Genomic DNA, 14,201 nt, shown 5'->3' with positions numbered 1-14,201 from the left:
ATAATTTCTGGTACAATCTTGAATAGAGGCAACTTTCTTGAAATTTTTCTGTTGTTCTAATTTAATAGAGGAAAGTTTTTTTGTATATCCTCTATTGCCAGATGAAGAACATTTCCCATTATTTCTAGTATTTTTATTTTTATTTTTTTTAATTTTAATTTTTTTTTTTTTTTTTTTTTTATGATAGTCACAGAGAGAGAGAGAGAGAGAGGCAGAGACATAGGCAGAGGGAGAAGCAGGCTCCATGCACCGGGAGCCCGACGTGGGATTCGATCCCAGGTCTCCAGGATCATGCCCTGGGCCAAAGGCAGGCGCTAAACTGCTGCACCACCCAGGGATCCCTCTAGTATTTTTTTTTTTATTTCTAGTATTCTAAAAGTGTTTTATTCCTAACAGAAGTTGAATTTTAAAATACTTCTATAGCTGTTAAGAGATCAGAAAATTTTTTCTCTATTCTGTTAATGTGGTTGAATTGTATCAACTAATTTTCTGATAGTAAACCAGCTTCTCATTCCTGAAATGAATTCAGCTTTTATATTATTGCTTTTGTGACTCCTTGGATATTTAGTTTGCTAATATTCTGCTTAGGATTTTTGAGTCTGTGTTCAAAAGAAAGATTGACCTAGGGCAACCCTGGTGGCGCAGCGGTTTAGCGCTGCCTGCACCTGAGGGCATGATCCTGGAGACCTGGGATCGAGTCCCACGTCAGGCTCTCTGCATGGAGCCTGCTTCTCCCTCTGCCTATGTCTCTGCCCGTCTCTCTCTCTCTCTCTCTCTCTCTCTCTCTCTTTGTCTCTCCATCTCTATGAATAAATAAATAAAATCTTAAAAAAAATAAAAAAAAAAAGAAAGAAAGATTGACCTATACTTTTCATTTTTTGTTAAGTCTTCTTTAGATTTTGGTATTGGGATGCCTGGGTGGCTCAGTGGTTGGGCATCTGCCTTTGGCTCAGGTCATGATCCTGCGGTCCTGGGATAGTGTCCTGCATTGGGCTCCCTGCATGGAGCCTGTTTCTCCCTCTGCCTGTGTCTCTGCCTCTCTCTGCATCTCTCATGAATAAATAAAATCTTAAAAAAAGAGAAGATTTTGGTATCAATATCATGCTTGCCATATAGAATGAGTTGAGTAGTATTCTCTTTTTATGTTCTTTGGAAGAGTTTATTATATAGCAGTTATGTTACTTCTTTCTTAAATGTTTAGAAACATTCACTGATGAAGCTGCCTAGGCTGGGTTTTCTTTTATGGGAAAGTTTTTAATTGTGTTTCATTCAGTTATTAGATATATGACTGTTTACAGTTTTATTTCATCTTGTGTCAATATTTCTGTGACATCTACAGTTTCAAAATTTCTAGGCCTAAATTTGTTCATAATATCTTCATCATTTTAATGTCTATAGGATCTTCATTATTTCCTTCTGCTTTCTTTTAGTTTAGATTTGCTTTTTTGTTGATACTTCTATTGCCTCTTAAGACTGGTACCTTACATCATTCATCTTCAGCCCTCGTATATGCATTTAAGTTGTTTCTTTCCCTCAAAGCGTGGTTTTAGCTCCATCCCTCATTGTGGTATGTCATATTTTACTGTTCAGTTCAAAATATTTTCTAATTTTTATTATTTATTTGACCTGTGGGTTATTGAAAAATATATTGTTAAAATTCTGGATTCTTGGGGGATTTGTCTATCTTTTGTTATTGATTTCTAGCTAAATTACATTGTGGTCAGAGGACATGTTCTGATTTATATACTTTGAACTTTATTGAAGTATGCTTTAGGGCAGCCTGGGTGGCTCAGTGGTTTAGCGCCGCCTTCAGTCCAGGGCCTGATCCTGGAGACCCAGGATCAAGTTCCGCATCAGGCTCCCTGAATGGAGCCTGCTTCTCCCTCTGCCTGTGTCTCTGCCTCTCTCTCTCTCTCTCTCTCTGTGTGTGTCTCTCATGAATAAATAAATAAAATCTTAAAAAAAAAAAAAAGAAATATGCTTTATAGCCTAACATGTACATGAGTAAATGTTCCATATAGACCTGAAAAGATTATGCTTTCTGTGTGGCTTATTACACAGTCTCATATTTGTTGGCTAGGTCATATCTAATCGGTTTGTTAATCCTTTATTCAAATTTTTCTTCTATCTGCTGATTTTATCAGCTTATAATATCATTTGTTGAGAAAGGCTTATATAATTTCAAACTGATTGTGAATTTGTCTGTTTCTTCATCTTGGAGCCCTGGGATCCCATCTCTTTTACTGCCTTTGGATGATCCATTTCAATGGTACCATTGACTGCTTTCACTCCCAACCCACTGTGGACAATCACTATTGTGCTTTGCAAAGATGTCGATATTCCCCTCACCTGTGTATTTTCCCGTGCTGTGATATGAGACACTTCCTCTAGGATATGGGAGGCGAGAGGGTGTGTTTTGGGAAGAGAGATTGAGCCAATCACACATGGTGTATTAATATTAATATCTCAGTTTCTTAAACTTTAGATTCCTTCGTCTAAATTATGTCAAGGGATACCAGGTAGCTCAGCTTCACTCAGCGTAGGTCACTGTCAATTCCCAGTTTGAGTCCACTAGCTGGGCACACATTTAAAACCCCTCTCAGCTAGTCATGATAATCTTAAATCCAGGATCTCTGGTAGGTAAAACCGTGTCGATGAATTTAGTCCTACGTAGAAGGATGTTCACATGTTTCACTCTTGCTGATCAGGCATCCCCAGGATCCATTCCACATACACACCCACATTCTGCCACTACAATTGTGGTAGGTAGAATAACAATGTCCCAAAGATGTTCAAGTCCCAGCCCATAAAACCTATAGATCTGTTAACTTCCATGGTAAGGAACAAGAATGTGGGAGGGAAGTAATAATTGCAGGTGGGGATCCCTGGGTGGCGCAGCGGTTTAGCGCCTGCCTTTGGCCCAGGGCGCGATCCTGGAGACCCGGGATCGAATCCCACATCGGGCTCCCGGTGCATGGAGCCTGCTTCTCCCTCTGCCTGTGTCTCTGCCCCTCTCTCTCTCTCTGTGTGACTATCATAAATAAATGAAAAAAAAAAATTAAAAAAAAAAAAAAAGAAAAAAAAAATAATTGCAGGTGCTCTGAAATCTACAGCAGTTTGAAAAAACAAATTTGTCGCCACACTTGTTGTCATGACCACCCAGTTGGAAGCCGGACAAGGTTGCCTTGCACTTTTCCTCATTGTTCCACTACCTGTTCCATGTGGCTCCCTAGAGGCAGGCTGTCAAGCCAGTCTGCCATCCCACAGTGCTTCAGAGCACCTACCAGTGCCATCTCCTCCCCATTTGCTGCATAGATACGCACCACTTGGCAGTCTCAGTGGCTGCAGTCATTCTGTCAGATCATCAGTTTATGAAAGTGAAGTCTGTACCTGGAGTTCTCCTTTGAACCTACCAGAGTTCATACTGATGGTAGAGCCTCTGTTATTGTTTGAGGCACAATTCCACCACCACTGTGCTCCAGAAAAACTGTGTGGCTGCTACTCCCCAGGATTCACTTCTGCCTTCAGTGAGGGTTTACCTCTTGATGGAAGCTAGGTCATGGGCAGATTCACCGCCAGCAAGGGAGTCTGGGAAAGGGTAGTTTCAAAAAATTCACCAACTTCCAGTTTTCTATACATTGTCTTGATAGAGATAATTTGAAATAGCATTAAGTCAGCCAGTCTTTATATGCAGCGTATGGCCTAACTGGCAGGTGATATTTGGGCAGGCAGCTGAAGAAAGTAAAGGAGCAACCTACAAAGATAATCTCAGAGAAGAGCATTCCACGTGGAGTGGAACGATTGCAGAAGAGGAAAAGGAACTGCCATTGTTGAACTAGCCTTTGGTTTTGGGATAATTGGCCGGGCAGAAAAACCTTGAATTTTCATGAAGGACTTCTTTTTCTCCCTCCCAGGGAGATAAGGAAACAATGAATTTCTTTCCAAAAGAAATTACTATATTTCATTAAATCTAAAGTACCATCAATTTTAAGACACTCATTATATTAGGAACCAGTAAGAAAGAAAAATTCTGCCAATTAATGGTAAGAAATACTGTGACTTTAAAGATGCTAAAATGTGGGAGGAAATGTGTATAAGAGAGTCATCAGAATGGTCAAAATGAACAGATAAGATGGATCCGTGTGTCTTCTTGTGTTTGACTGTCAGTCTTTGGTTTCAGAACTGTGGAAGATTTGAAAAATAATGAAAGTCAATGGAAAGATTCCCCACTGGCAACCAGACACCGTGAAATGCTGAAGCGCTGCAAAACTCAGCTTAAGGTTTGTAAAGTTAGTTGAAGTCATTATAAATCAGCCTCATAATAGCAATTGTCCTACCAGAATGTGTGCCTTGAGTGAGCCATGTAGCATCCTTTTTCTTCATTGTTCTTTCCCCTAAAGATAAAACACAGCACTTTCAAACTTGTTGGTAATGTCACCTGGGTCTACATATAGTATTTAAATCAGGACAGAATCTGCAGGTGCTTATGCCAGTGACAACATGAATTCTTTGTGGTTTTGTCATTACCTGCCTTTCTCACCCTTGTGCAAGATCTTCCCAGCTCCGTGACCGAAAACGCACAGGCGCCAGCCAGTGTGCCAGCCATGCATTTTACAATATGTGACCAAGTGGACTCGAGGCAGTGGGATGACCCCCGCCCCTACCTTCCTTCGTCCCTCAATCTTCATTTGTCATTAGAAATGATCCACTGCACAGAACCTAACTGTAGACTCTGGTGAGACACAGCTGTAGATAGATGCTGGGCAAAGGCTGTACAAGGAAGGGAGTGTAGACAGCAATTTTATGTATTTTTTATATGTTTTTGTTCAAATTATAAAACAATATTAGCTGGTTCTATTTTCTGATAATTAGGAGGAGGAGAGATGCCTGAGTGGCTCAGTGGTTGAGTGTCTGCCTTCTGCTCAGGGTATAATCCCGGGGTCCCGGGATTGAGTCCCACATCAGGCTCCCTGCTTGGAGCCCGCTTCTCCTCCCTCTGCCTATGCCTCTGCCTCTCTCTCTCTCTCTCTCTGTCGTTCATAAATAAATAAAATCTTAAAAAAAAATTAGTAGGAGGATATGTGGACATTTTAACTTCTGTTTCTGGTGCAAGTTAAGATAGATATGTCTTATTTACTAATAGACTAGACCTGCTTGGAATGCAGAATAAACCAGGGGGGCAAAAAATTAAAAAAAAAAAAAAACAATAAACCAGGGGCCCTTTTCTGGGGTCTGTAGACCCCCTTAAGCACCCCACAGGACATGTTGGAAGGAGCAGGGAAACGTTTAAACTGATGTGCCAATGCATGCATTTCCTTCTCACAGCTGTCCTCTGAGGCAGGCGTGGGACCCTCAGTGGACAAGTGTTTTTTGCCCAGGGGCAGCTTGTAAGTGATCACCTGGAATTCAGATGCAGATTTGTCTGGCCTCTTTCCACTAACCATCTCTGACATCAAAGCACCTCCCCAATCAAGCATGTCCCCCAGTGAAGCTATTTAAATATAATGGTAATAACTACTTTTTTGAGCCTTTACTGTGTGCTCCATGACCAGCATATTATAGCTAGTTAGAGATGAAGCTCAAGAAAGCCTTAGAACCTTGACTTTCCACCTCCTGGCCCATTTCCTGGCCAGTCAATGTTGCAGGCGCTTGGCTACCAACTAATCTGTGGGTGGGGGCATGCCTCCTTCCACAGAAATTGGTGCGGTGCAAGGCCTGTGCTGATGCTGGTTTACTTGATGAGAGCTTTCTGAGAAGATGTCTGAATTTTTATGGCCTTCTCATCCAGCTGCTGCTCCGCATCCTGGACCCCGCCTATCCCGAGTGAGTGTGCCACCTTCCCCTTCACCTCCTCTCTCCCCTTTTAGGCTGTGTCGTCTTCTCTGTCCTGCAGTCAACAGCCAAAACCCCAAATCCTTACATTATCAAGTCCATTATTCAATTTCTAGACTGTACTTGTATAGGTTGCAAAATTAGTAAATATTAATAAGTGTTTTCCCAGTAATTACAATAAGAAGGGAGTGTTAGCACCTATTAGTTTAATTTTGGCCTCTTCCTTTTTACAAATTGGCAAGAGATTGACAGAAAAGGAAATCTATAAATTGGAAACTAAAACCAAGAGATATAGGATATTAGGTCCTCTTAAGCACTGGATTAAGGTCCTCCAGGAAAATACCAACCAATTATTATTGGTTAATTGTTACTGTAAAATCTCTGGGTCCCTGATGTTGATGAGGTTGGCCAAAGGCCCTCTACAGGGGTAGAAAATATTATTTTAAAGTATATATGTAGCACTGTTGTCTCAAAACAGTTTGAGTTGCATAAAGTGACCAAGTATCACCATTCTATGTCCTTATTTTATTACCTTAACCATAGCAGAAAATAAATAAAAAGAGAAAACTCTCCTGCACGTCCTAGTGTATCCACTGCCTTCATTCTGCCCTGTTCATTTCAGATTCTGGTCTCCTGGCCTGTAAGAGGTTTTCCCCCAATAAAATACTTATTTGTAACAGCCGCGTAATAATCCTTATAGTTTCAGGTGCCGTGATTTTGATTTGTAACTTGTGCTTTTATTCTCTTTGACAGTATAACACTGCCTTTAAACTCTGATGTCCCCAAGGTATTTGCAGCATTGCCTGAGTTTTATGTAGAAGATGTTGCTGAATTTTTATTTTTTATTGTACAGTAAGTGCCTTTGATATACTCCATGGTTCTGATTTGTTTTTATACATAATGTGTATATCGTATTATGAACTGTATTGCAAGCCCTCCATTTTCTGCCTGAAATTTTTATGTAACTGCTGTAACCAAATGCTGCCTGGAGACTGGAAAAATAAATCCAACTGTGGCACCAAGCCAGTTCCAATAATATCTTCAAGACAGAAGGAGGATTAACAATGCTGATAAGAATATACTCTCTGAAAATTGAGTTGAATTTCTAATAATCAAGTACATGTTTCTGAGAAACAAAAGGAGCAAACAGTTTATAAATATCTATGTGAACATTCAAAAGCCAGAAATACCCACATCTATATTTTGTACTAAAATTTTTCTCAATTATAACATTGGAGAAAGCTTACAAAGAAATGGTTTGAGTTTATAACTGACACTTGAGATTTTTTTTTTTTTAATTAAAACAACTATCAGAAAAAATTTTTAGAGGTACCTGGCTGGCTCAGTCAGTGGAGCATGTGACTCTTGATCTTGGGGTTGTGAGTCTGAGCCGCACGTTGGGTATAGAGATTCCTTAAAAATAAAATCTTTAAACCAAAAAAATCTTTAAGTGTTTTCAGTAGTGAAGATCTTTTATGAGACTCACCTCATAATTTAATCATGGCTTTGGTTTATTTCCTAAAATAGTATAAGTTAATATAACATGCTCAGCCAGTAGACACAATAGATTTTAAATCTTTCTAGTTCTAAAGTAAACAGTCATTTGAAACTCAGCAAGTTGAAGAGAATTCAGTGTCTTGGCTCCTAGAACTATGGCCCCCCACTTCCCTGCTTGATGACCCCAGCACCCACCCAGCTAGAGTTTCTGAGAGCTTTATTTCTTGCTCTTCTTGCCTCTCTCCAGATACTCTCCTCAGGTGCTGTATGAGCCCTGTACTCAGGATATTGTGATGTTCCTCGTTGTGATGTTGTGTAACCAGAACTACATCCGAAATCCATATCTGGTGGCCAAACTGGTAGAAGTCATGTTTATGACCAACCCAGCTGTTCAGCCACGAACCCAGAAGTTTTTTGAAATGATTGAAAACCATCCTCTCTCCACCAAGTTGTTGGTCCCTTCACTGATGAAGTTTTATACAGGTAGGTTCTGAGTATTTAGGTAGGCAAGGTCATCTAAAGCCAGTGGATGGAATTACTCTAAATCTGGTAGCTAACATCCTGATGGCCACTTACAGGTATAACCTCCTAATCCCACTGCTGGCAGAGCATGTACTGTTGGCTTATTTTTGCCTGAGTGGTGGAAATATCATACTGACCATTCTACACACTAGTGGCTTATGATGCAGCAGCATCCACTGTAAGCCAGATAAACTTTTAGGTACTTTTGTAATATTGTCATATAACTCATAGTTTCCAGAACAGGGTAAAACAAGGAACTTTAAAAAAAAGTTTAATTTTCAACCCCGCTCAAATCAATGGAATCAGGATATCAGGGAATCTTCTCTCATTCACTCAATCTACACATATTTGTTGAGTGCCTGCTAATAGCCAGGCACTGTTCTAGGTGCTGGGTTACACTGGTTAAACAGATTGAGAATACATTAGACACTCAGCAAGGAGGTCCTCCACTTCTGGGTGAATTGGATTCCAGATTTTTAGGCTTTATTTGGCTTTTGAACTACAAATGTATTTTCATAAAGCTGATTACCCTGGGACCTATTGACCTGTCTGGTAGCAAAGGCATAGGATCATACTAATGCACAATTTCCTTCCAGTTTTTACATTTTACAGGAAAGGAAGTGTGTCTTATCTGTCTTGTCTTCTGTTGAACCTAGCACATTCTGGGCACCCAGTAAGTGTCTTTAGGCTTTAATAGGATGTACCCGCCATGCTCTGGGAAGAAACATTGGCTGTCCAAGAGTGCAGCCGTTTGCTGCTCACTGCAGAACAGCAGTTTGAGGATTCCTCTGTGTGGCAGCCATCAGTGACACATCCCTTCCCTGTTGACCAAGATTGTTCCTGCTCATTTGGAGCTAGTGCTGTCACCTCTGTCTTCACTTCTGAGGGTTCCAGCAGTCTGTCTACTTCCTTTCTCCTTTGTCACTTTGCTTTGTAACATCCAGTAGTAGTTTCTGTGGGGTGTCTGACTGGCTCCGACTATAGAGCATGCGACTTATGATCTCTGGGTTGTGAGTTGGAGCCCCACACTGAGTGTAGAGATTACCTAAAACAAAAAAAAGTTTCTTTTTTTTCCCCAGGCTTCTGATATCCTCTTAAACCTAAAGCAAGTAGACGAGTCCTTTAAAGTTTTGTTAACATCCTCACTTTGAAAACAGCAGAACGAACACTCCAGGGTAAAAAGCCTCTTCTTGGCTCCCCAATCCTCTTCCATTCCTTAGTCCTGGTAGGGGAGGACCTCTCTCCCTGGTAGAAATCAGGTACAAATGATAAGTTACATGTGTACAGGACAGGACCTCATTCAGTGTCTTGCACATATCAGGATTACTTAAAGATAATTTTGCATTTCTTAAAATAACAGTAATGTCCCTCTTTTCACCTGTTATTTGTGAATTTATTTTTTAAGATGAGAATACTCAGTGCTAATAACATAGTTGTAGAGAACTACACTAACCTGCAAATGCCTAGTTCATCTGGTGTACAGAATCAGGGCAATGCAACTATGAGAATATAAGTTGGTAAAACCTTTCTGGAAGGCAATTTGGCAGTCTATACCAAAAGCCCTTAAAGTATATATATCCTATGTATCAGTCAAGGTCCAGTAAGGAAACCAGAAACATACCCATTATTTTAATACAGTTTACATACAGTTGACCTGAGGTGCCTAGGTGGCTCAGTCATTTAAGCCTCTGCCTTCGGCTTGGGTCATGATCCCAGGGTCCTGGGATTGAGCCCCACGTAGGGTTCCCTGCTCAGCAGGGAGCCTGCTTCTCCCTTTCCCTCTGCTCCTCCCCCTTCCCAACTTGTGCTCTCTCACTCTCTCTCTCTCAAATAAATAAAATATTTTTAAAAAATATATAAGTAGGACAGCCTGGGTGGCTCAGAAGTTTAGTGCTTACCTTCAGCCCAGGGCATGATCCTGGAGACCTGGGATGGAGTACCACATGGGGTTCTCTGTATGGAGCCTGCTTCTCCCTCTGCCTATGTCTCTGCCTGTGTCTCTGCCTCTCTCTCTCTCTCTTCGTCTCTCATGAATAAATAAATAAAATCTTTAAAAGGAAAAAAAAATATAAGTATGGTTCATCTTTGAACACCGTGGGAAAGTTAGAGACACCCCCACGCATCCAAAAATCCACTTTTACCATTTTACTCTCCCAGATTTAATTATTAATAGCCTACTGTTGACCAGAAGCTTTATCACTAGTATAAATAGTCAACATATCTGTATGTTGTATGTATTATACACTGTATTCTTATGAGAAAGTAAGCTAGAGGAAAGAAAATGTTATTAAGAAAATCATAAGGGAGGGCAGCCCTGGTGGCTTAGCGGTTTAGCACCACCTTCAGCCCAGGGTGTGATCCTGGAGACCCTGGATCGAGTCCCACAGTCAGGCTCCCTGCATGGAGCCTGCTTCTCTCTCTCTCTCTCAATATCTCTCTCTAATAAATAAAAATATTTTTTTAAAAAAGAAAATCATAAGAGAGGCGCCTTTGGTGCAGGTCGTGATCCTGGGATCCTGGATTGAGCCCTGCATCAGGCTCCCTGCTCAGCGGGGAGCCTGCTTCTCTCCCTCCCCCTGCTGCTCCTCCTGCTTGTGCTGTCTCTGTCAAATGAATAAAATCTTAAAAAAAAAAGAAGAAGGTAGAGAAAATGCGTTTACGGTCCTGTATATATATTTGTTGAAAAAAATGTGTTAGTGCAACCATGCAGTTCAGACCCATGTTGTTCAAGGATCAACTGTATAAGGAATTGGCCAAGTAGATACCGGAGGACAGAAAGGCAAATAAGAACTTTGGTATAAGGCAGATTATAGGCTCAGGAAGCAATCATCATCTGTCTCCAGAGCTGGGGGAACCCAGGGAAGAGGCTGCAGTTAATAAAATCTAGCAGCTCGAATAAGGATGAGGACCAAACTGGACCTAGACCTTGGAGGAAGGACACTGGCCAGCTCATGTCTCTGAGGGGGTGCAATCTTGCTAGTTCTGCAGCTGTGAAATGGAGCTGGAAACTGGAAATTGCTGCTACTAGGAGGAAGAACTGCTGGCAGGAGCAGCCTTCTTACTGCCAAGTGCCTGCTCTCCTTTAGTTTTCCAGTTCTCCCGCAGCGCCCCCTGTTGGCGAACCCAACTTGCAGAGTCCCTGCCCCCAGCCTTGCAAAGCCAAGTATAGAAGAGTGGATTGGGGGCTGAGAGACAGCAGCTAAATAAACGGCTCACTCTTTTGCACGTAAGCTTAATTTCTGGTAATATATTATGTGGGGATAATTATAAATGTGAGTGCATGTTTATAATGATATTCACAGCAGCATCATTTATAGTGCAGTGTAGTGAAAATACTAAAAACGGCCTAAATTTCTTCCAGCTGTGGATAAATTAAGTAAATTACAGTTTATCCATAAAGTGGATGTGAAAATAATATGTTATTTACATTAAATGGTTAAGTAATAGTAAAGAAAATGTCAAGTAATGAAACAACATGTACTTTATAACCACGTGTTGGTACACATCTATACAATAGAAAACAGTGTAGAAGAAGATATACCAAAATACTAACAGTGAGTTGGTTATTTTTGAATGGTAGAACTGTCCATGGTTTTATTTTTTTTTCTTTTTAAGAAGTTATCTGAACTCACTCCGCAATAAATTGTATTGTTAGTATTAAAAACAAAAAATATTTAGTTAAATATATTTTATACTCAGTTGGTGCCCTGGACCTGTCACTGTGGCTTATTTGGAATAAAGCATGGGGCTGGGGTATAGGTATATGCAAAGGGGTGGGCCTCTTCCTGGGAGACCAGTCCTGGGCCTGGCAGAGCCCCACTGGTAAGATCCCAGGAGGTCCTTTTCCCCTTTGCCACCAAGCGGTGTGCCCTCTGACCCTGAACCATGTTTGTGGTCCTAGAGGGATGATACCTATGCTAATAATAGCCACCACTTATCGAATTCTCACTAATCCTTTCATTTAATCTGCACAGCCATGTCAAGATGGGTGCTATAAATATCTTACAAATGAGCAACCCGAAGCTTAGGAAGGTTCAGAAGCTTGCTGAAGGTCAGCAGTTAGTGAGTAGCAGCAACCTCAGCAGGCGGACCTTTGCACAGGTGCTCCTGACTGCTACGCTGTTAACTGCGGTGGTCCTGGAGGACCAGTGCCCAGAGAGCCCTCCCGTGGGACTACAGGCAGCCCCCAACTCATGCATCAGCCCCATAATAAAACCTGTTGACTTAGATCCTGACTCTCAGATGTGAACTAGAGATGGGCATATGGATCTCCTCTTTTCTACCCCCAGGGAATGTCCTAGCATAGGAAATGCGTAAGATCAATTTTGTGTTTCAAAAATTAAAATTAAGTTCCAAAATCAAGTGCTTTATTTGTACCAGCAGTCAGTTCCTTAAGGACCAACTCTCCCAACCTGGCTACTCAGAACTTGGAAGAACACTGATAACTAAGACTTACTTCCAGACTTTTCTTCCCCAAGCAGATCCAAATCAGCAGAGTCAGCATTAGCCCAAATAGATTCAGTTGCTAAGGGCAGCCCCGGTGGCGCAGCGGTTTAACGCCACCTGCAGCCTAGGGCATGATCCTGGAGACCCTGGATCGAGTCCCACGTCAGGCTCTCTGCATGGTGCCTGCTTTTCCCTCTGCCTGTGTCTCTGCCTCTGTGTGTGTGTGTGTCTCTCTATGAATAAATAAAAATAAATAATCTTTTAAAAATATTAAAAAAAAGATTCAATTGCTAATTTTACATAAAGCTCCTACTGTGTGTCAGCACTGGTTTGGGTGCTAAGGCCTAATGGTGAAGATGTCAAAGTCACTGCTCTCGTGAGCCAGTCATTCTAGTTGGGAGATACACACGGAGCCAATAAATAAGATACTTTCAGATAGGAGGGGATGATGCTCCTTTAAGAAGTGCAGTCAGGGAAGGTCTCTGAGATGGTGACTTCAGAGTAGTATTGGAAATGAGACAAAAGAATGAATCATATGATTTCAGCCACACTGTGGCAGACAGCCTGGACAGCAAGTGTAAAGGCCCTGAGGCCTGGGCAGCTTAGTGAATCAACAAGATGACCTGCGTTAGGGAGCACAGTGCACATCGGGGTAGCAAGGCCAGCCAGGATTTGGTTCATTTCAGGCCTCTTAAGAACTTGGACTTAGGAAGTAGAACTCAGGCTGCTACAGTTTTGAGGGAGCGTGAGGAATGACATTTTTTAAATGTTGGGAGGGGTGTGTTTTGATAAGTAGTAAGTTAACAGTTATTACTTGACTTCTGCTATGCTCAGGATGTGGTACAGGTATTATGGGCTATTTTGAGGATAGGAGAGGCTCTCTATCAGCCCTCCCAGTGTCTTTCTCAAGTAGACTCTGTTTTAAATCAGCTCTCTAGGGATCCCTGGGTGGCGCAGCGGTTTGGCGCCTGCCTTTGGCCCAGGGCGCGATCCTGGAGACCCGGGATCGAATCCCACGTCCGGCTCCCGGTGCATGGAGCCTGCTTCTCCCTCTGCCTATGTCTCTGCCCCTCTCTCTCTCTCTCTCTCTCTCTCTGTGTGTGACTATCATAACTAAAAAAAAAAAAAAAATCAGCTCTCTACACTTTAGTTCACACCTTTTTTTTTTTTTTTTTTTTTTTTTTTTTTAAGATATATCTATTTATTTAAGGGAGTGAAAAAGCACACACAAGCAGGGAGAGGGCCAGGGGGAAGAATCTTCAAGCAGACTCCTCACTGAGCACAGAGCCCGACTCAGGGCTCAGTCTCACCACCCATGAGATCACGATCTGAGCTGAAACCAAGAGTCGTTGGATGCTCAACCAACTGGGCCACCCAGGCACCCCAGTTCACACTTTTATACAGTTAATAAAATGACACTTAGTTCATTGTAAAGAAAGATTGACCTAATGAATATGCATAAGTGCTTTCAGGTTTTTGTATGATAGGTGTTAATTACCTTATTCCTCTTATTTTTAAATAACCTTTCTTGTTGCAAAAAATATGTTCTTTGCAAAATATAGAAAATACCAAGAAGAAAATAAAAGTTATCGATAGTCTCTGCAATCAGAATATCCATTAACATTTTGCTCTGTATTTTGTCAGCCAGTTTATAGAAACATAAATACATATGGTGTGTGTATGTGCGTTTTAAATATGATTGGCCCCATTTGGTAACCTGTGTTCTTCACTTCCTGTATCACAAATATTTTTTCATGTTCTCTCTCGGGCATTTGCATTTTATATTCTTTTGTCTTATATAAATAGTAATGTAGAAAGTGTCCTTGGAAATCAGTCATTGAGTTTGCCTGCATGTGTTGTCAGGAATAGACTTGGTGGGTCAGAGAGATGGGCTCGTTGATGGC

The 14,201-nt window shown here is 41.3% G+C and overlaps 1 protein-coding gene across 4 annotated transcripts in view; it reads left to right on the top strand.

Annotated features, from left to right (window-relative positions):
* UBE4B (ubiquitination factor E4B) overlaps positions 1-14,201 on the top strand; it is a 125,113-nt gene that overhangs the window by 92,069 nt on the left and 18,843 nt on the right. For all 4 annotated transcript variants that reach the window (XM_072819701.1, XM_072819700.1, XM_072819704.1 and 1 more), the window contains 4 exons: positions 4,181-4,280; positions 5,696-5,823; positions 6,586-6,684; positions 7,577-7,812. In XM_072819701.1, coding sequence (XP_072675802.1) covers positions 4,181-4,280; positions 5,696-5,823; positions 6,586-6,684; positions 7,577-7,812 — 563 coding nt within the window. The remainder of the gene's footprint in view (positions 1-4,180; positions 4,281-5,695; positions 5,824-6,585; positions 6,685-7,576; positions 7,813-14,201) is intronic.

This window comes from Canis lupus, chromosome 3 (genome assembly GCF_048164855.1).
Source record: "Canis lupus baileyi chromosome 3, mCanLup2.hap1, whole genome shotgun sequence".
Taxonomy (NCBI): domain Eukaryota; kingdom Metazoa; phylum Chordata; class Mammalia; order Carnivora; family Canidae; genus Canis; species Canis lupus.
Note: the sequence above shows the minus strand (reverse complement) of the source record. Positions and strands in the feature narration are given on the sequence as shown.